The sequence below is a fragment of the Ascaphus truei genome, chromosome 21 (genome assembly GCF_040206685.1).
Source record: "Ascaphus truei isolate aAscTru1 chromosome 21, aAscTru1.hap1, whole genome shotgun sequence".
Taxonomy (NCBI): domain Eukaryota; kingdom Metazoa; phylum Chordata; class Amphibia; order Anura; family Ascaphidae; genus Ascaphus; species Ascaphus truei.
The window spans coordinates 8,659,593-8,682,824 of NC_134503.1; the positions used below are offsets into that span (position 1 = coordinate 8,659,593).

Consider the following 23,232-nt stretch of genomic DNA (forward strand, 5'->3'; position numbering starts at 1 on the left):
AGCCTTTCCATACAGATCCCGCAGCCTTTCCATACACAGATCCCGCAGCCTTTCCATACACGGATCCCGCAGCCTTTCCATACACAGATCAGATCCCGCAGCCTTTCCATACACAGATCCCGCAGCCTTTCCATACACAGATCCCGCAGCCTTTCCATACAGATCCCGCAGCCTTTCCATACACAGATCCCGCAGCCTTTCCATACACGGATCCCGCAGCCTTTCCATACACAGATCCCGCAGCCTTTCCATACACAGATCCCGCAGCCTTTCTATACACAGATCCCGCAGCCTTTCCATACACAGATCCCGTAGCCTTTCCATACACGGATCCCGCAGCCTTTCCATACACAGATCCCGCAGCCTTTCCATACACAGATCCCGCAGCCTTTCCATACACAGATCCCGCAGCCTTTCCATACAGATCCCGCAGCCTTTCCATACACAGATCCCGCAGCCTTTCCATACACGGATCCCGCAGCCTTTCCATACAGATCCCGCAGCCTTTCCATACACAGATCCCGCAGCCTTTCCATACACAGATCCCGCAGCCTTTCCATACACAGATCCCGCAGCCTTTCCATACACAGATCCCGCAGCCTTTCCATACAGATCCCGCAGCCTTTCCATACACAGATCCCGCAGCCTTTCCATACACGGATCCCGCAGCCTTTCCATACACAGATCCCCCAGCCTTTCCATACACAGATCCCGCAGCCTTTCCATACACAGATCCCGCAGCCTTTCCATACACGGATCCCCCAGCCTTTCCATACACGGATCCCGCAGCCTTTCCATACACAGATCCCGCAGCCTTTCCATACAGATCCCGCAGCCTTTCCATACAGATCCCGCAGCCTTTCCATACACAGATCCCGCAGCCTTTCCATACACAGATCCCGCAGCCTTTCCATACACGGATCCCGCAGCCTTTCCATACACGGATCCCGCAGCCTTTCCATACACGGATCCCGCAGCCTTTCCATACACGGATCCCGCAGCCTTTCCATACACGGATCCCGCAGCCTTTCCATACACGGATCCCGCAGCCTTTCCATACACGGATCCCGCAGCCTTTCCATACACGGATCCCGCAGCCTTTCCATACACGGATCCCGCAGCCTTTCCATACACGGATCCCGTAGCCTTTCCATACACGGATCCCGCAGCCTTTCCATACACGGATCCCGCAGCCTTTCCATACACGGATCCCGCAGCCTTTCCATACACGGATCCCGCAGCCTTTCCATACACGGATCCCGCAGCCTTTCCATACACGGATCCCGCAGCCTTTCCATACACGGATCCCGCAGCCTTTCCATACACAGATCGCGCAGCCTTTCCATACACAGATCGCGCAGCCTTTCCATTCACGGATCCCGCAGCCTTTCCATACACAGATCCCGCAGCCTTTCCATACACAGATCCCGCAGCCTTTCCATACACAGATCCCGCAGCCTTTCCATACACAGATCCCGCAGCCTTTCCATACACAGATCCCGCAGCCTTTCCATACACAGATCCCGCAGCCTTTCCATACACGGATCCCGCAGCCTTTCCATACACGGATCCCGCAGCCTTTCCATACACGGATCCCGCAGCCTTTCCATACACGGATCCCGCAGCCTTTCCATACACGGATCCCGTAGCCTTTCCATACACGGATCCCGCAGCCTTTCCATACACGGATCCCGCAGCCTTTCCATACACTGATCCCGCTGCCTTTCCATACACAGATCCCGCAGCCTTTCCATACACAGATCCCCCAGCCTTTCCATACACAGATCCCGCAGCCTTTCCATACACAGATCCCGCAGCCTTTCCATACACAGATTCCGCAGCCTTTCCATACACAGATCCCGCAGCCTTTCCATACACGGATCCCGCAGCCTTTCCATACACGGATCCCGCAGCCTTTCCATACACGGATCCCGCAGCCTTTCCATACACGGATCCCGCAGCCTTTCCATACACGGATCCCGCAGCCTTTCCATACACGGATCCCGCAGCCTTTCCATACACGGATCCCGCAGCCTTTCCATACACGGATCCCGCAGCCTTTCCATACACAGATCCCGTAGCCTTTCCATACACAGATCCCGTAGCCTTTCCATACACAGATCCCGTAGCCTTTCCATACACAGATCCCGTAGCCTTTCCATACACAGATCCCGCAGCCTTTCCATACACAGATCCCGCAGCCTTTCCATACACAGATCCCGTAGCCTTTCCATACACAGATCCCGCAGCCTTTCCATACACGGATCCCGCAGCCTTTCCATACACAGATCCCGCAGCCTTTCCATACACAGATCCCGTAGCCTTTCCATACACAGATCAGATCCCGCAGCCTTTCCATACACAGATCCCGCAGCCTTTCCATACACAGATCCCGCAGCCTTTCCATACACGGATCCCGCAGCCTTTCCATGCACGGATCCCGCAGCCTTTCCATACACGGATCCCGCAGCCTTTCCATACACGGATCCCGCAGCCTTTCCATACACGGATCCCGCAGCCTTTCCATACACGGATCCCGCAGCCTTTCCATACACGGATCCCGCAGCCTTTCCATACACAGATCCCGCAGCCTTTCCATACACAGATCCCGCAGCCTTTCCATACACAGATCCCGCAGCCTTTCCATACACGGATCCCGCAGCCTTTCCATACACGGATCCCGCAGCCTTTCCATACACGGATCCCGCAGCCTTTCCATACACGGATCCCGCAGCCTTTCCATACACAGATCAGATCCCGCAGCCTTTCCATACACAGATCCCGCAGCCTTTCCATACACAGATCCCGTAGCCTTTCCATACACAGATCAGATCCCGCAGCCTTTCCATACACAGATCCCGCAGCCTTTCCATACACAGATCCCGCAGCCTTTCCATACACAGATCCCGCAGCCTTTCCATACACAGACCCCGTAGCCTTTCCATACACGGATCCCGCAGCCTTTCCATACACGGATCCCGCAGCCTTTCCATACACAGATCCCGCAGCCTTTCCATACACAGATCCCGCAGCCTTTCCATACACAGATCCCGCAGCCTTTCCATACACAGATCCCCCAGCCTTTCCATACACAGATCCCCCAGCCTTTCCATACAGATCCCGCAGCCTTTCCATACACAGATCCCGCAGCCTTTCCATACACGGATCCCGCAGCCTTTCCATACACAGATCAGATCCCGCAGCCTTTCCATACACAGATCCCGCAGCCTTTCCATACACAGATCCCGCAGCCTTTCCATACAGATCCCGCAGCCTTTCCATACACGGATCCCGCAGCCTTTCCATACACGGATCCTGCAGCCTTTCCATACACGGATCCCGCAGCCTTTCCATACACAGATCCCGCAGCCTTTCCATACACAGATCCCGCAGCCTTTCCATACACAGATCCCGCAGCCTTTCCATACAGATCCCGCAGCCTTTCCATACAGATCCCGCAGCCTTTCCATACACGGATCCCGCAGCCTTTCCATACACGGATCCCGCAGCCTTTCCATACACAGATCCCGCAGCCTTTCCATACACAGATCCCGCAGCCTTTCTATACACAGATCCCGCAGCCTTTCCATACACAGATCCCGCAGCCTTTCCATACACAGATCCCGCAGCCTTTCCATACAGATCCCGCAGCCTTTCCATACACAGATCCCGCAGCCTTTCCATACACGGATCCCACAGCCTTTCCATACACAGATCCCCCAGCCTTTCCATACACAGATCCCGCAGCCTTTCCATACACAGATCCCGCAGCCTTTCCATACACAGATCCCGCAGCCTTTCCATACACAGATCCCGCAGCCTTTCCATACACAGATCCCGCAGCCTTTCCATACAGATCCCGCAGCCTTTCCATACAGATCCCGCAGCCTTTCCATACACAGATCCCGCAGCCTTTCCATACACGGATCCCGCAGCCTTTCCATACACAGATCCCGCAGCCTTTCCATACACAGATCCCGCAGCCTTTCCATACACGGATCCCGCAGCCTTTCCATACACGGATCCCGCAGCCTTTCCATACACGGATCCCGCAGCCTTTCCATACACGGATCCCGCAGCCTTTCCATACACGGATCCCGCAGCCTTTCCATACACGGATCCCGCAGCCTTTCCATACACGGATCCCGCAGCCTTTCCATACACAGATCCCGCAGCCTTTCCATACACAGATCCCGCAGCCTTTCCATACACAGATCCCGCAGCCTTTCCATACAGATCCCGCAGCCTTTCCATACACGGATCCCGCAGCCTTTCCATACACGGATCCCGCAGCCTTTCCATACACAGATCCCGCAGCCTTTCCATACACAGATCCCGCAGCCTTTCCATACACGGATCCCGCAGCCTTTCCATACACGGATCCCGCAGCCTTTCCATACACGGATCCCGCAGCCTTTCCATACACGGATCCCGCAGCCTTTCCATACACGGATCCCGCAGCCTTTCCATACACGGATCCCGCAGCCTTTCCATACACGGATCCCGCAGCCTTTCCATACACGGATCCCGCAGCCTTTCCATACACAGATCCCGCAGCCTTTCCATACACAGATCCCGCAGCCTTTCCATACACAGATCCCGCAGCCTTTCCATACACAGATCCCGCAGCCTTTCCATACACGGATCCCGCAGCCTTTCCATACACGGATCCCGCAGCCTTTCCATACACGGATCCCGCAGCCTTTCCATACACGGATCCCGCAGCCTTTCCATACACGGATCCCGCAGCCTTTCCATACACGGATCCCGCAGCCTTTCCATACACGGATCCCGCAGCCTTTCCATACACGGATCCCGCAGCCTTTCCATACACGGATCCCGCAGCCTTTCCATACACGGATCCCGTAGCCTTTCCATACACGGATCCCGCAGCCTTTCCATACACGGATCCCGCAGCCTTTCCATACACGGATCCCGCAGCCTTTCCATACACGGATCGCGCAGCCTTTCCATACACGGATCGCGCAGCCTTTCCATACACGGATCCCGCAGCCTTTCCATACACAGATCCCGCAGCCTTTCCATACACAGATCCCGCAGCCTTTCCATACACAGATCCCGCAGCCTTTCCATACACGGATCCCGCAGCCTTTCCATACACGGATCCCGCAGCCTTTCCATACACGGATCCCGCAGCCTTTCCATACACAGATCCCGCAGCCTTTCCATACACAGATCCCGTAGCCTTTCCATACACGGATCCCGCAGCCTTTCCATACACGGATCCCGCAGCCTTTCCATACACAGATCCCGCTGCCTTTCCATACACAGATCCCGCAGCCTTTCCATACACAGATCCCCCAGCCTTTCCATACACAGATCCCGCAGCCTTTCCATACACAGATCCCGCAGCCTTTCCATACACAGATTCCGCAGCCTTTCCATACACAGATCCCGCAGCCTTTCCATACACAGATCCCGCAGCCTTTCCATACACAGATCCCGCAGCCTTTCCATACACAGATCCCGTAGCCTTTCCATACACAGATCCCGCAGCCTTTCCATACACGGATCCCGCAGCCTTTCCATACACAGATCCCGCAGCCTTTCCATACACAGATCCCGCAGCCTTTCCATACACAGATCCCGTAGCCTTTCCATACACAGATCCCGTAGCCTTTCCATACACAGATCCCGTAGCCTTTCCATACACAGATCCCGTAGCCTTTCCATACACAGATCCCGCAGCCTTTCCATACACAGATCCCGCAGCCTTTCCATACACAGATCCCGTAGCCTTTCCATACACAGATCCCGTAGCCTTTCCATACACAGACCCCGTAGCTTTGCAATTTAGGAGAGAACGAAGATGTAATCGATGGGAGAATTAGAAGGCTCAGGAATGACTAAGAAATAATTTGCAGTCCATGAATAATACCAGTAATCCAGCAGTCTTCCAAGGTGCAGGGGTATGTGTGTCTGTGTGTCTCCAGGACCAAAGTAAACTAATTCCAGTGACATGTTTTAAGGGTTTTATCTGGGTAAATTATACTTTTTTTTTAAACCCAAATCTGACATCTACAGTATACATATTTAACATTTATTTTTTAAACTTAGACTTGGGAGGGGTTTAATTTCCTCTGGCTGCTCCAGTGTGTTGGGGACGCCCCGTGTGTACAAGCACTTGCTGATCACACAAATAACACCCCCCCTTCCCCCCTGCTTATGCGTTCTCTGATAAGGACAAGGTGGGATAAGGGGATTCAGATGCCCCTAAGATATTCAACCTGCCGACTACGTGGGATTGCACCTTGAAAGAATATGCTCACCTGGATGAGCAAGGTGAAAACAGGAGTGCTGGTGAGAGCCACGCAGCTCAGCTTCTCCCTCAACACGTCAGCTGCAGGAAACAAAACGATTCTCATCAGACACAAAGAAAGCTGGATCCCTACATTTTCAAATTCACACTACTACTATGTTCTGGCGGTACTGTGGCAAAGAAATGTAGCTTCATTGCTTCTGATGTGGTACGGATGTTTTTTTTAAAGAAGTAATTAATAATTGAAGTATTGTTTAGATTTGTTACGAGGTGAGAATGGATTGAATGTTTGATATTTCCCCAAATACTTACAGAGCCAATGGGCCATTACGTAGCAGATTATATATAGCCTGCTGTTTACACCTGTGGTATAATGGGCCATTACGTAGCAGATTATATATAGCCTGCTGTTTACACCTGTGGTATAATGGGCCATTACGTAGCAGATTATATATAGCCTGCTGTTTACACCTGTGGTATAATGGGCCATTACGCAGCAGATTATATATAGCCTGCTGTTTACACCTGTGGTATAATGGGCCATTACGTAGCAGATTATATATAGCCTGCTGTTTACACCTGTGGTATAATGGGCCATTACGTAGCAGATTATCTATAGCCTGCTGTTTACTCCTGTGGTATAATGGGCCATTACGTAGCAGATTATCTATAGCCTGCTGTTTACACCTGAGGTATAATGGGCCATTACGTAGCAGATTATATATAGCCTGCTGTTTACACCTGTGGAATAAAACATCAAATATTTCCTTTTTTGTTCCTTTCCTTAAAGGAGCAGTTCCTCGTTACTAATTGTTTTACCCATTTTATTTTACACAGGTGGGAGGAAACAGCGGGGATCCCACTGATAAAAACAGCACTATTTTAAGATCTGGGGACCCCCTTCAGCACCCCAAGATACTTACTGGGGAAGTTACCGGGTTTAAATCTCCCTCGGTGGAAACAACATGCATGCCAACTAGCAGACCAATAGGAAGCTGCAACGTCATCGAATGTGGCTTCCTATTGGATGGCCATTAAGATCCCCATTTAAACCAGGAAGTAACACTGGTAACTTCACCAGTATCTTTGGAGCATGTGGTTCCCTGGAGCACGGTTCAGCTCTGGAGAACCCCCCTCGGATCAGTTAGGGTGGATTGTGCCTTTGAGGTTCTCTTGGATGCGTTTACTTTCCTTAGCTAGCGGTGTATGGAGCATGTAATCAGATATTGCAGTGCTGGGACATTCACCAGATTACTGCAACACAAATCCATTGCTGGCACCAGGCAACGTGAAGACTTCTACCTCCTCCAACCCCCCCCCGTACAGAACACCAACGTCCCCGCTGTACCTTCTGTTCGTCTCCACCACGTCCTTCCAAAGTTCCTCGAGAGCGGGAGAAACACATTGCCCACCCAAGGGGTCACTGCCAGGAGTAGCTTTCTGTCCACCGAGTACTTGTATGGATCCAGTTTGCGCTGCTGCTGCGGTTGCGGCTGGCCGGACACCAACAACTCGCTCAGCAGCTGGTCCACTGACCGGCTGGAAGACTTGGGCTGTTTCTGCACCTTTTTCTGGATCACGACAAAGCAGACAGGATGCTCACCAAACCCGCGTCTTTACTTCGGGAGTCAAAACACGACTAGCCGTCACAGATCTACTGCGCCAATCCGCTATGCACTGAATTACCATGCAGAAACATACCGGAAAGGATGGATAGTGCCCTGAGAGAGTATCGGGCATACAAGGTATAGCAACGAGAAGCTTCGTTCAAAACCGCTCTGCCAGCGCAGGGATTAAAAAGTGCATTGTAGCAATTATTAGGGGAAGGGGTTTAACACGCTCATTACGTGTGCGGTGAAACAATATACCCATATACCCAGGCAGCATTGAAACCCTGGTAGTAAAGCACTTACGTTTTTTTCATGCCAGAGATGCGTATTTTTTCTGAGCACCTTCCGGACATCTTCAACGCCGATGCGCAACATCTGCTTGCCGCTCTCAGAAGCCTGGAATAACGCAAGAAAGTCAAACTGCGGGGAATGGAACAATGACGTGGAAAAGGAACAGGAGTTAGGAGCCAGCGCGGAAAAAACGTATTCCACAGAGTGAAAAGTTGTAGTGAAAACAGTAGGTCATAGAAGCCTTTGATAAATACATATATAAAACTCCACTATGGGATTACCATGGCCTTGTAGGGGTTAATGGCGCGGACCACATAGAGAGTTATACTTTCCCATTACACAGGACTGGGGGTCAGCAGAGGCTAAGCCCCGCCCTGTGTTGCCTGGGGAACAATAACATCACAGGGAGTATATAGAAAGAGGAGACGATTCTAGAGGAGAGGTTCCTGCAGGATGAGAGGAGAGGAGCCTCAGTGTATATAGTTAAGAAGTATGTTCCAGAGTGTATAGGATAGGCCAGCCGGTTTATTATGTTCTAGATAGGGATAGTGCCCCTTCAGATAGGCTCCAGAGGTATGACCAAGGTGAATTCAATGATTCACAGAACAGGAGGCAGGCCCACCACAGAGGTCCCTATGAGGAGGGCCCTAGGTGATTGGATCAGCTCTACAGGCAGATCTATACATACCTCCCATCCTAGTCTGACTAGAAGTGGCAGTTCAGAGAGATAAATATAGAACCCCTAAATATATTGAGTCGGCCAAGGCCCTAGAAGGAGCCCATAGACACAGAGCATACAGACATTATGCAGAACGGGGACAAGTCCATTAAGAGCAGTCAGTCAAGTGTCTGCACCTCACCAGTGTGTTAAGAGCGGGCGTCTGAGGATGCAACTTAAGAGTACAGACTGTGCAATGAAATGGACAACAGCTACGTCAATGTATACTGCGAATGAATGAGAAGAGCCCCAGTCTTCTCACTTTCTTCCAGTGCTGTGTCTCCTTCCCCGATTCTTAGGCTGCGATTATACAGCCGAACTGCAGGGTGCGTGCGCTGCTGCTGGCTGAAATCTGTTTTTTGATTGGACGGCCGTGTCACGTGACGCAGCAGTCACAACCCGAAAACAAATTTTGAAAACGCTCAGACTGTCTCCCCGCTTTGCAGCAGCAAGCGGGGAGACAAGCGCATTTGGTATAGCCAGTTTTCACGTGGTTAGCAAACTTGTTTTTGCGCTGCAAGGTGTCGCTACGGGCAACCACCACAGGCGTTTGTGTGTATAATCGCAGCCGTAGATTTCGGTGACGTTTATTTTCTGTATACTACCTATGACGCGTGCACTTGCCAATTTGTGAGCTAGTTCATTTGTTTATGGCGTGCTTCCTTCCCCTTTTTTTGAATATATATATATATATATATATATATATATATATATATATATATATATATATATATATATATATATATATATAGAGGTATCAGTACCGTGTTAGCCGAGCTTCAATAATCAAAAAATAAATAGATGATACCGTTCTGTGGCTAACGAAATTTCGTTAGCCACAGAACGGTATCATCTATTTATTTTTTGATTATATATATATATACACACACACACACACACACACACACACACACACACACACACACACACACAGGTACTACTGGGACATTAATGGCAGTTATAGCTATGGTAGACCGGACGCGTCTGAGTTCGTTTTTGTTTTAATGGTCACTTTGTGGCTATGAATGGCCAGAATTGAGCCAATTCAGAGAGCTTGGTTCCGGAACGCTCATGTCCCTACTGCAGGTAAAAGGGCTGGATTAAACCTCTTCAGCACCAGCAGGGCCGACGCGTTTCAGACTTTGCTACCACCGCAGAGGTTACCAATGTTTCACTCAAAGCAGGACGCAATTCGCATGCACGTTTTGGCTTTGAAAGGAGCAGCACTCACCTCCCTCAGCACCTCCGCAGGGTCCTCAGTGACCAGGTCTGTCGAGTGGGGATAGGCGATACCTTTCAGCACAGTATTGAACTCAAACGAGCTTGGCTTAGCCTTCTTCTTTCCTTTAGAGCTGGACGATTTGCCAGAGGAAGCTGCGGAATGCGTCGGGGTTGCCATCATTCTGGGCACCCACATGTCTAAGCTGGGCATGGTATAGCAAACTCGTCTTGGAACCTTGGGGGCCGCCTTCTCCTCTTCCTCAGAGTAATCCAGCTCCATCTCTGTGTCTTCACTGCTGCTCTCCGACTCGCTTATTACCTCTTTCTTTATCTGCTTCGCGGTCGTTCTGGTCGCTCTTAACTTGGACTACAAACACGAGAAGGGATTTCACTATTGTTTGGAGGTACGAGTGATATAGGCAGACTGCTAAGAGAAACAAACTCAACAGGGTCATAGGCATGTGCAGCAATGGAGGGGAGAAAACGGAGCACTAGATCCACAAGGCTATGCCAAAAAATGCAAGGATGCGTTACCACAGTGCAGGCTTATTTAGTGGGTCAGATACAAAAAAGATACACACCAACGCGTTTCGGACTATAACAAGTCCTTTCTCAAGGTGAAAGCATCCTTGCATTTTTTGGCATAGCCTTGTGGATCTAGTGCTCCGTTTTCTCCCCTCCTTTGCTACATTTGCTCTTCAACAGGCGGAGGCACAGTTAACCCGTGGACACCTGGACACCTGAGGACCCACTTTTCATCTTGGACACCTTCCCATGTGAGTCTCTCCAGGATAGTTCTGGACTTTATTTATCATGATTGTTCCTTTCATATAGATGCTTACTACTCAAATATCCTTACTACCGTGCATTGTGGGATTGTAGTGTTTACATGCATCTTCTGGACATTTCATATGTATATCCTTTATTGGGTTAATCCACTTTTCTGCAATCAAGACACGTGCAGTGTTTGCTGTATTCTTTAGAGCCTGATTCCAGCCCATGGCTTCTGCCAATAGCAGAAGGCAAACACAGAGTTTCAGAAACCTGTCGAGCTTTTACTTTAGGGCTTAGCAGGTCAACAACGGTATTTATTAAAACCTTTGCCTGCAATACCTGGCTTTGCCATGAGGTGGAGCTCACTCTGGCAGGGAAGGGTTTAAAGCTACAGACCAAGCGATATCCTACATGTGTTTTTTTTTTTTTTTAATAAATCAGTTCTATGAGAAAATATTTGTAGCATTAAAAAAAAAAAAATGAAAGACATTTTTAATGTATTCTAATGTAACAGGCATTTTTGTTTCTACAGCAACCCTTTACAAAGTCACATCCCCTTCCTCTTCTGAGATAGGCTCTGGCACACCCGTTTTGCCCTCTCTCTAGCAGTGCACCAATTGTATCTAGTGCCTGCCTGGTCACATGATCTTCTACACAGAACTTTGCATCTTGGGTACTGTTCTGCAGCCCTAACGGTGATTTAAAGATCCCCCGAGCCGAATCTTCAGCGATCGATTACAGGAAAACGGATCGATCGGCAACTTAGCCAATCACTTGTCAGTGTGCAGATTGTATTGATGCACACATTGAAAAAAAATTATAATATATAGACCAGTTTTTAACTACACTAAGTTACATAAGCCTATGCTTAGTTTATTAACCCCTTCAGGGTATATTTCACAGAACATTTGAATGCATTTAGCATAGGGACCTGCTACTGTGACTTACCTTGGCGTTGGTTAGCAGACTTGTCATTATTTGACCAATGGATGTAACCAAAAGTCTCCTCTGTCTTACAGACTTGGGTTTCACTATGTATATTTATTTCCCCAATTATTGTTAGCCCAATGGGAGAAGTGCAGGGATTCACTGCGTGTATCTTCATGTCCATGTGCATATACACACACACACACACACACACACACACACACACACACACACACACACACACACACACAGAAACCTACCACCCCCCCCCGTGTAGTATGCGATATGCGATTTATGACTTGGTGTTATAGTCCCTGAATGTTAGTGATCTAAGATATATATATATATTATTTTTTTAAACGGCAGCTTGAACTGCAGCTTTAATAGGCTCATTAATAGGTCAGATCCTCAACACGCTTGTTTGATTCATGTAGTGTTCGCTAATGCAAACTTTCAGTGAAATTATTTAAGATCTTACAACGCTGTCTACTGATCGTCTTTGGACGTGGCACGCCTGAGAAACATGCCGTCAGTTTCTACAGTGTGGTTCTATTAGAATAAATCGTTTTGATTCCGCGCGTATATGACATGGACTCAGAGGAGAAGCGCAAAAAAAACTGAAAACAAAACGCTGCCTAATTATTTCCTGGTATTTGCATTTGTCTCTCACAGATTGTTTGTGCCCGAAAAAAACCCACAATTACTTTTACCCTATTTGCCGACAGATGGATCAACAATATCCTGTATTACCGTCATTAGTTGGCTCTGGTCCTCTGTGGGACTGCACCTTTACTTTGCTTACTGATGGGAGAGGCTTTGCTGCACAGTGCTCCGGTAGATAAGTAACTATTCAGGTTACCATGTATTGCATAGAAAAGGCAGGAGGAAAGTGAACTAATGGCAGTGTAGGTATAAAGGAGTAAATTCATGCCGTTTTAATTGTTTAACATAGGCTTGAAGCAGGGGGCCTTCAGAGCTGAACCCCATTAATTTCAGCTCTGGGGACCCCCTGCTTCCAGAGATACTTACCTCTGTAGTGGGTGCCGGTAGCCCCTCTGGCTGAGCTAACTGGGGTTTCAAGTTTAAAGCTCCCGCGTCACATGGGCCAATAGGAAGCCGAACCTGATGATGTCACGGCTTCCTATTGGCCCGTAGAGCGCGGGAGCTATGAAACGCCGTCATTACAGGAACCCTGTTAGCGGAGCGGCTACCAGCACCCCCTACGGAGGTAAGAATTGCCGCTTTAATTAGTTAAATCAGAGTGAACACGATCTTCAAAATATACATTTTTAAATACTGTAATACTTAAACTGTTAATGTTGTAGTAATGTGATGCTTGGGGAGTGTTTGTAAAACACAAGATTGTTTGTGGAGTGTCTGCAAAACGCAATGATTAGCCAATGCCAGACAATAAGTGATTGATGATATATAATATCATCCCACTTTCACTCAGTGATTAGATCTGTTGCTCAGTACTATTGCCCCTTTTAACCCTCAGTGTGCCCCATGGTCGTAACTACGTCCTAAAGGCCCCGCTTGTTTTTGTAGGGGAGATCGCGCTCTGCGCTCCACACCGAGTGCGACAGAAGGGGCGGGCACCTCCCCGTCCGTCATCAGTAACAAAGGCGGGTCACGTGATTGCGAGTGCCATGACGGGCCGTGGCATTCAAAGGGTTAAGAGAGTGAGCGCCAGAGGGAGAGCGTTCTACCTTGTATCCGATCATGCACTTCCACTTGCTCAGACACTGTGAGCCGGTCCTGTGAGTTAATTCGGAGGCGATTTTTGTCCAGCGGCCTGTGAGATAAAAAAAACCCCCACAGATATTAGCTTTGCTGTAAAGATCAGCACAGCATCAGACTATTGCTGGGCCCTACAACACACAGTGGAGGCCGGCAGAGGGGGGGAGCGCATGACCCAGAGGCGTCTGCGGGGGGTGGGACGCATGACCCAGAGGTGCCCGCGGCGGGGGGGGGGGGGGGGGGGTTAATGTGTGACCCAGAGAGTTCCGCGGGGTTATGCATGAACCCAGAAAGGTCCATGATGGGGGGGGGGGGGTAGGAGGGAAGAAGGGAGGAGGGGGGCGTGACCCAGAGAGGTCCGCTGGGTTAAGCATGACCCAGAGAGGTCCGCGGGGTTAAGCATGACCCAGAGAGGTCCGCGGGGTTAAGCATGACCCAGAGAGGTCCGCGGGGTTAAGCATGACCCAGAGAGGTCCGCGGGGTTAAGCATGACCCAGAGAGGTCCGCGGGGTTAAGCATGACACAGAGAGGTCCGCGGGGTTAAGCATGACCCAGAGAGGTCCGCGGGGTTAAGCATGACCCAGAGAGGTCCGCGGGGTTAAGCATGACCCAGAGAGGTCCGCGGGAGGGACGTGTGACCCACAGAGACCATAGGGCCATATGAACGATGTGCTGCCAGTGAATCTGTAACTCACCAACTCCGTATTTCTCGATGAGCTCGGACAGCTTTGCCTTTTCCTCCGCACTCCACTTGCCTTTCTTCACGTCTGCGTGGAGGCCTTTTAGGTATCTACGAAAAAGACAAAAAAAAGAGAGCGTTTTTTTGGGGGTGATTAAGTGGTTTGGTTAACCCTTTCGCTGCCTCGTGGGGTCTGATACTGGTCGCTGAAGTTGTAAAGTCTGTTTTCAAATCCTTCGTCAGATCCCTGGGAAATGGGCAACTTTATTTTGCTTTCCTGTGCAGCAGACATTTAAAAAAATGTTTTACATTTCCTGAAAATTATTTTCCCACAATAAAGATATTCTACAACTGCACAGCGAGCCAAAATATAACCATTTTTATTAGTTCTCTGTATATACAAATGGACTTGGAGTAAAAGGGGACATTGTGTGTTCATTTGCAGGTGATTTCCCAGAATCCCTGGCAGCAGAATCCCTGCCCTAGCGCGGGAGCAGGTTTGCCCCGTACAGGCTTACCCTAGTTATCTCCCCGGCAACAGAATAGATGTAGCTTGTAAATACGTCATTCCCGATCTCTTTCACGGCGTAACTAGCTGATTTTTAAACACCTTCTGTGCCATAGTTTTCCATATATAAGAGCTGTGCTAAATAGTTATACAGTTATTTTTTTTTTTCCTTCTATAAACTCAAATGCTCTCGTGTTTAGGATTATTCAGACATCACCGTATCGATTGTAGGCGGTTAATCATGTTCCAGCGTTCCTGTTTTGTATAACTCAAGCTCGTTTTAGATGTTTTTTTTTTATTTCACTTTGAAGGTGCTGGGGCTTTTCTCCTACACCTCTCACGTGGTCAGCTGTCCAGTTACGGCCCAGAACTAATTGATATTGCAAACCCTCGTTACGTTGCCCCCCCAGATCGTCCCAACCAGTTGCACAGACCTCTCTCTGCACTGAGAGTCACTCCTCCCCGGCACCTCATCCCGGATTTTGTACCAGTCCTTCTCCCCGTATTTAGAGATGGCTTTCAATAGTAGCTGCGTGAAATAGAGTCAAGAACGGGTATTATAACCAATGCACTGCTGACCACTACAGGGGTTAAAAATGAGCAATTCATGCCTTTTCAAAACAAATCTTTTAACACGGCTCAGCTCTGGAGGACACCCCAATTCCCGTACCGTAGAAAGTTCAAGGTTACTTTGGGTGAAATGCTCCTTTAAGCTCCAGAGACTGCGTAGGTTGGCCCAGCTGTGAGTTTACCAGCCTGTAATAGGTGTGCTAGTATCAACATCCCAGGTTCAAATCACAGCAAAATGTCCTAACCTCATCTTCACTCGGGGACCAAAACCCTTTCTTCAAGTTCGGATCCAGACACTTTGTCCACCGATAAAGGAGCTGCAAAGAATCTCTGCCTTCCATGAAATAGGCAACTAGTGGGAAAAATAAAGAAAGAAACAAAAAGAAATACATTAGAACGTTTCAGGTCAAGTTGCAGTGGGGCAGGTCAAGTTGCAGTGGGGAGAGGATTCGGGATTCATTCTTTTTACTGCTGTAAGGGAGCCAGACACCCACAATGTGACACTTGCTTCTCAAACAGCATCAAGGCGCCATCCTCTGAATATGAATGCCAAAGGTTCACGTGACCTTCACTTCAGGGGAACGACTTCAATGTGCCTATCTGACTTTATGATGAACAGGAGCACTCTCCCAACCGGTGTTACCCGGTCACTCTGCCCCCGGATCAACTGTGGTGTTGTCAGTAACAGATGCAGCTTGTGCTCCCGGGCCAGCAGGATAATAATGTGGCTTCTCAAATGTGGACGAGGTCCATGTCATGCACTTACTTTTCCGGTAGGGTATGTGGTTCCCGACCCTCATTTCCTGGATGAACTGGGTCAGCACCTCATCCTCTTCCTTGCTAAACTCTCTTCTCTTGAAGTCTTTGTTGTAGTTTTGATATTTCTGCAGGCACTGGAACGCCGTTCTGTTTGTCTGCGAGAAACACGGGAAGCATGTGAAATGCCTGGGAATCAATTAAACAGAGCGAGCGCTCTCTACTCTTGACACCTCAAGCTTGTCTGCCAGAATCATGGCAAACAAGTATTCCTCCCGTGAATGGGCTATTGCATTATATTCGCGAGAAAAATCCTGCACTACTATTCTACACCTTTATTGCTGAAAAGCTCTTTCGTGTTGTTACAGGGATGAAAAAACAATGGCTTTGTAGTGTCTTATGGAAGCGCCAACCATGGTGTCCAAAAAAGCCCAAAAATATTGGTCTGCTTGGAGGTATCTAAGAAGTAATACTGAGCGAGCCAGAACCCTACAAGGGCAGTAACTATTTTATGATCTGCTGTCACAGGTGCGTTTCCATTTTACTTGGCCAGGAAGTACCAGTGAAGCACATCCTGGCAAAAAGGGAGATAAAATAATTTACCCTGGATCATACAGAGTGTAAGTGGCCCGGGCAGGAACAGAACCCACAAACCCGTACATCTCCGAGATGCTCCTCGTTGTGGTTTGGCATGAGTCATACCCACTCACCCCTAGCTCTTGAGCAATGACATCCCAGTGGACATAGTGATGCTCTGCTGCAATGCTCTGCAGCTTAAGCACTTCGTCCTCGCTCCATTCCTTCTTGTAGATGCTTGGATGCAGGCTGTTCTGCCAGACCTTCCTCAGCTTCTCTGCGCTGTGCACTCCTTCAAACTGCGTAGGCAAAAACATATGGAACAGGAAGTGTAAAAAAAAAAAAATGGAGACTACCCTTTGCAGAATTTATGGATGTCAACCAATGTGTCACCATAAATGTGGAAGAGAACAACAGCACAGGGAACCGCCGGTAAGAACAGCTAACCCCCTGCTGCATTTATTCTACATGAAGGACTGATAGTGCAGCACGTTCAGCCTTTCACAAAACCTTCATCCAATGTGTGAAAAAAAAAGTGGAGTTAAGGCGATTGCAGTTACAGGCAAAGAGAATGCTCTGGGTGTTCTTTTTGCTGGTCCGTGCCCAGAAACGGAGTATGGGCAGTTTAAACACTTTCTTCAAAGACTCCCAGCTCCATTACAAGTTTCACGGTGTTCTAACATTTTCGCACGTTCCTGGGACCCTGTGAACGTTTGGGTACTGATGTAGCAATCACATTTTTCAGGCCCTTCCATCTAGAAGCCAAATAGTGACGTGAGTGTCCCCCGATATTAAGGAAATCGGCTCTGTGCCGCAGAGGGAACACAAGCTCTACAGGGGGGAGAACGTTTAAATTGCATGCGGGTATATTTTTATTTGCATAGCGACATCATAAACAGAATGAGCTTTCAGACATTAGAAGGCAGAGGAGGATTGCTTCATACAGAGATCGCAGCATGAGAGAGAAAGTCAACTTCAGGAAAAAAAGAGAAATCCCTTATCTGTGTGAGATGGCAAAGGCTAGTATGCCAGCTAGACAGATATGATATCAGTAATAAAAAGGCCAATAGATGGGTGCTAAGAGAGCAAATCGCCCTGGTTATGGGGATAAAAATAATTTTTAAAAATGTAAAAAAGTCAAGCCCGTCACTAAAACATTATGGAAACCCAACAATGTTATATTTCTGCATACAGTATCTCTGCTTTGACACCCAATAAAAAAATGTAAGTTTGGGAAAAAAAATAAAAAAAACACAACCATTATGGATAATGCAGTCTTTTAATCCCTTATAGTGAGCGACAGAAAAAAAAATCCAGTCCTCAAGAACTACCATCAGGTCAGGTGTTCAGGATATCCCTGCTTCAGCACACGTGGCTCAATCAGTCCCAGCTTCAGCACAGGTGGCTCAACCAGTGGCACAGTATTCGAGACCGCTTCAGCACATGTGGCTCAATCAGTGGCTCAGTCTTTGACTGAGCCACCTGTGCTGAAGCAGGGATATCCTGAAAACCTGACCTGGAGTTGGCCACCCCTGCTTTTCGGACGTCTGTGTATGCGGTGTCCCGGTCCCGCTGCCCAAACCTTGAGAAGCTGGCTGGCCAAACAATGCCACCATTTCATGCCAGGAACATACGTTTTGGTAGAACGATTCTGCTGGACGACTCAGAACATGGGCAGGATGTTGATCCAGGGAGAAATCCGATTGCCGTTACTGCAGTCAGGGAGGAATTTATTTTTCCCCTTTGTGAGACATCATTGCATAATGTGTTTTTTTTGGTTTGCTTTCCTCTGGATCAATATATTGTAAATACAAATATAGGATCAAGTACCTGTCGTCTACATTTAACAAACGGTGAAGCTCGAAGGACGGGCGTCTTTATTATTATTTCTTTTTTTTTTAAACCTCATCTACTTTGCAACAACAATATCCCGGACTCACGTTAATATTGGAGATCTTCTCCCAATCGTGTTCATCTGTTCTTTGCCCAAACAAAACGTGCTCTGGGAGCAGGCTGATACCGGGTACAGGAAGGGAACACAAACAGGAGTTACTATTACACTGCAATCTCCCACAGACGCCTGTATGAATATAATATAATATTAGTATCTTTCCTGCTGAGCTGGTCCTGCACTTATTTATTTATTTTTGTGTGTGTCAAAAATCATGATTTCAATCTTGGTCTCTAGCTTGTCTTATAGTATTAATTGTTAGTCCAAATAAAAAAAGGTATCACCTAATACTGAAGTACTCATTTACTCTGCATTATTTAGAAGGAAACAGAGAGGATGCAAGAAAAAAAAAAAGTCTCAACTATCCTCAATAACCAGCGTGGTTAAAAGAGGGCTCGGATCAGAAGATAATGACAGCAGAACAAAACAAAACCAATATACAGCTCAACCCCGTTATAGCGCGATCCGTTACAACGCGGATCCGCATATAACGCGATGCAAGCGTGCCTCCCAATTTTCGTATTTATGAATACTTTACAACACGATTATTGGAATCTTAAATACTTTATTGTACAAAGCATGCAATTGTACATTATTTTTAACGCGATCCACTTATAACGCGATGTGATTATTTGGACCCCAAGCACAGTGTTATAAGGGGGTTGAGCTGTAATTAATAATAATAGTTTTTGTATACCGCTGCTAATTTTACATAGAGCTTTACAGAGACATTTTGCAGACAGTCCCTGCCCCGTGGAGCTTACAATCTATGATTTTGGTGCCTGAGGCCCAAGGTCACAAGGAGCCGACACCGGGAATTGAATCCGGTTCCCTGATACACACAGTGTCAGCCAGTGTCTTTAGTCGCTGAGCCGCTTCTCCAAATTCAATGTCCATTTGGAGGCCTCAAGGGCCACAAACAGGTCAGGTTTTAAGGATATCCCTGCTTCAGCACAGGTGAATCAATTGGCGGATCAGTCATCTGTGCTGAAGAAGGATTATCCTGAAAACCTGACCTGTTGGTAGCCCTTCAAGTCTGGCGTTGGCCACCCCTCGTTTCGATAACACCTAGCAAATTTACACTTTTATTCGCCTCACTATTCCATCTCCAATAAAATAAACGGAATAAATGCATCTGAAAAGCAGCATGACTTCCGAGGTCTGACATGCATGAAAAAGGATCTTACTTGATGTCTTCCACTTCTCGCTCAGTTTCTCCGATCTGCTTCGCCACAATCTTCTTGTCCATGTCCTCCTTGGCGTTATCCAGCTTTTGGTTCAAATATTCCAGCCTGCAGAGACACATTTCACATCATATCACAAGACTCGCTTGTCGGCATTTCATTGTGTGCGCGTGTATTTTAAGCTGCACGGGAAATGTACAGAACACTTACTTGAACAGTTTGGGCTGTAGCAGGCGCTGCAGGCTGTCACTGATCACGGCTTCCTTCAGTTCTTTTTGATCTCTTCTCTTCCCTGGAAACACAGGTATGTGAACAAACACATATGAAAGCCGTATGTGTGTATGTATATATGTGTGCATGTGTGCATATGTATATGTATATATAGCTGAGGAAGAGAGAACTCTCGAAACTTGTCCTTTGACAAATTGTTAGTCCAAATAAAAAATGCATCACCCAACACTGTAGAACTCATTTATTCTGCACTATTGCAACTGGACTAACACGGATATATAGATGTCTGATAACATTGACGGAGCCATGAGCCCGACTACCGAAGAATACACAATGAAAAGATTGCTTACATTGTTTGTAGGCATGTTCTTCAAGGCATTTTATTCCTTGGGATGTTTTGTCGCGCTTGTCCTGGTTAGCTGGAGGCCCCTGTATGAAAAGTCAGAGCTGCTGAGAACGTACACACCAAGTCATTTCAATAGCGTGTATATATATATTGCAATATGAGGTCATCTCTTTCCAGCACGACTCAAAGACTCAAATTGATTTCTAGTAAACATCCGAGTCCGTGGGGAAAGGAGCGGGGCTCTCACAGTTAGCAAAATACCCCATCAACTTGGATACCAACAAGTGAAATATTGGTGCCTGCAACAAACACTCCTTTCCCTCGCACACTATCAGCAAACTACTCCCTTCTCCCCCGAGCGCAGTCATAGGATGGTGAGGCAACGTTTAATCAGGTTTGGTCAAATTAAACTGGAATCAATAGGGTCAAACAGCTTAGGAGGGGGACGGGGACTGTACAATAGACTGGATTATTGCAGCCTAGTCATCTTAAAGACACGAATGGTACTGTATGTATACTTTGTTCTAATGGATGTGGAATATTTTCCCTTTGTATAATCAACATAATACTGTACATGGGCCCATGCACAAGTATTAAGAGTGAACCAAGGTCGTCTTTTGGCCTATATAAAATAAGGAGATGCATTGCAGAGAACAGAAGGGGTTCAGGCTGGTGCTACGCCTTAGTACAGGGGTGTCCAACTCCAGTCCTCAATACCCCCAAACAGGTCAGGTTTTCAGGATATCCTATCAGCATACTGTAGGTGGCTCAATCAGTCCCTGATTCAGCACAGGTGGCTTAATCAGTCTCAGCTTCAGCACAGGTGGCCCAATCAGTGGCTCAGTCTTCCAGAGCCACCTGTGCTGAAGCTGGGATATCCTGAAAACCTGACCTGTTGGGGGGGCTAGAGGACTGGAATGGAGCAATCCTGCCTCAGTGCATCATAAAGCCCAATTGTAGAGAATAAGGTGCACTAAGGCTTAGCATTGTTTAATCAAACTGGGTATATGTGCCACTTGTATTGCAAGAGCAAAATATTCAGTGTTTATTTTCAGCTTCTCTAAAGACAGATTGTCACAATCAACGAAGAGAAACCAACCAATTACATAGGATCAATTACCACTTACCCCAAGAGACATGTATATCAAAATAGAAATACACTCACCACTCCTGTGACTTTATCCTTAAAATATGGCTTGCTGAAGTGTCCGAGGAAGACATTCATGGGGTGCGTTTTTGTCTCTCCGCTCTTCAACATTTTCCGCCCCGCCAGCTCCCACAACAGCTCTTCCTGAGACATCGAGGGTTAGCGATTAGTCTTCCACGCCGCGCAACTCCAAACCCATCACGCCACAACACTCGGATACGTGGATGGAATACCACGGTGACTGTTTGAAACGTTTGCGCACAGCCGCAGCTGGCAAGCCTTGCAGAAATAATCATCGTAGCCCGCAAACACCAGACGTGGCTATCTCGATCAGGAAGCATCTTTTACCCCAAACACTGGCAGAAGCCAGCAACAGTGTGTGTGAGTGAGTGAGTGTGATTGTGCGAGTGTGACGTGGTTCATTTTGCAAAAAAATGACAAGTTCCCAATTATTGGGGCCTGGTTAAGGACTAAGTATCACGGGACTGGGCTTTTCACGCTTTCAAAAATATCATAAAAGGTATTCAAAGAAATTCACGCATCTTTAATGCTTTGTCCATCCGCGTGGTGATAGGTCCTCTAATGGTTTTTGGGAAGGGATAGTAAGCATTTAATGTATAAATAGTGAGCTGTTGCAGACAGCGGTGCCTGCCGTCGTTATTTACATTATATCAGAAACAATGCATGGAGATAAACATTCCATTTCCAAACCGTTATGTTCTGAGAGCTCAGCTGGCCTAACTTGTGTAGTCGCGCTTACAGCAGCAGTCCAAGCTGTTTTTTTTTTAAAATTTATTTTCCCCTTTGATATGTGCAGTAATACAATCCACACAATGATATGTAATTTGCCGGTCGGCGAAGATTCGGCTCGGGGGGTTCACTAAATGGCTGTCCAGAAGAGGACCAAATGTGCGAAGTTCTGAGGGGGAGATCATATGACCAGACAGTCACTAGATACAATTGGTGCACTGCTAGAGAGGGCAGGGCTCAAAAAAGTGGTGTGTCAGAGACTGTTTCAGAAGAGGAAGGGGATGTGACTTTGTAAATGATTGCTATAGAAACAAAAAGCTTGTTACATTATAATACGTTTAAAACGGAAATCAGAATTGTTTTAAAAAAAATAATGGTACAAGTATTTTCTCAAAGTACAGAACTGATTTATTAAAAAAAGAAAAAAACACACATGTAGGATATTGCTTGGTCTGTAGCTTTTCATACTAAAGAGTATTATTACCCTTCAGGAGGTCGCAGAACAAACATCGATGGGTTTGGTCCTCTGCTTCCTTACCTGCTGCTCCTTATTCTGAACAATTAAGAGCTCCACCTCCTGAATCTTCTCTTCTATCACCGCCTGATACACCAGGTTCATCTGTAAACACATTTCCGGGCTGTTGGGAAGGCTTTTCTCACTGCCGTCATCCTCTCCATCATCCTGAAATTGAAGTCAAATAGAGGTCTTCTGCATCAGGGTTGGTAATGGAAATGAGCGTCTTAAGGCAGGGGGTTCTCAACGCCAGTCCTCAAAGACTGAGCCACTGATTGAGCCGCCTGTGCTGAAGCAGGGATATCCTAAATACTTGACCTGTTTGGAGGATCTTGAGGACTGGAGTTGAGAACCCCTTGTTCTAACACCCTGGGATGTCACAACCCACAGCTTACTGTGTCACTAATTTTGAGGCTCAAGAAAAATGTAGAGGGGGAGACAGAAAAAATGATAGCAGAA

At 47.6% G+C, this 23,232-nt stretch overlaps 1 protein-coding gene across 3 annotated transcripts in view; it reads right to left on the bottom strand.

Annotated features, from left to right (window-relative positions):
* SNAPC4 (small nuclear RNA activating complex polypeptide 4) overlaps positions 1 to 23,232 on the bottom strand; it is a 43,612-nt gene that overhangs the window by 13,087 nt on the left and 7,293 nt on the right. For all 3 annotated transcript variants that reach the window (XM_075578871.1, XM_075578872.1, XM_075578873.1), the window contains 16 exons: positions 22,798 to 22,941; positions 21,528 to 21,653; positions 20,367 to 20,445; positions 19,996 to 20,077; positions 19,789 to 19,893; positions 18,591 to 18,663; positions 16,785 to 16,949; positions 16,085 to 16,232; positions 15,564 to 15,670; positions 15,183 to 15,277; positions 14,257 to 14,351; positions 13,531 to 13,616; positions 10,131 to 10,487; positions 8,194 to 8,286; positions 7,629 to 7,851; positions 6,291 to 6,361 (listed from right to left, as the gene is read on the bottom strand). In XM_075578871.1, coding sequence (XP_075434986.1) covers positions 6,291 to 6,361; positions 7,629 to 7,851; positions 8,194 to 8,286; positions 10,131 to 10,487; positions 13,531 to 13,616; positions 14,257 to 14,351; positions 15,183 to 15,277; positions 15,564 to 15,670; positions 16,085 to 16,232; positions 16,785 to 16,949; positions 18,591 to 18,663; positions 19,789 to 19,893; positions 19,996 to 20,077; positions 20,367 to 20,445; positions 21,528 to 21,653; positions 22,798 to 22,941 — 2,049 coding nt within the window. The remainder of the gene's footprint in view (positions 1 to 6,290; positions 6,362 to 7,628; positions 7,852 to 8,193; positions 8,287 to 10,130; positions 10,488 to 13,530; positions 13,617 to 14,256; positions 14,352 to 15,182; positions 15,278 to 15,563; positions 15,671 to 16,084; positions 16,233 to 16,784; positions 16,950 to 18,590; positions 18,664 to 19,788; positions 19,894 to 19,995; positions 20,078 to 20,366; positions 20,446 to 21,527; positions 21,654 to 22,797; positions 22,942 to 23,232) is intronic.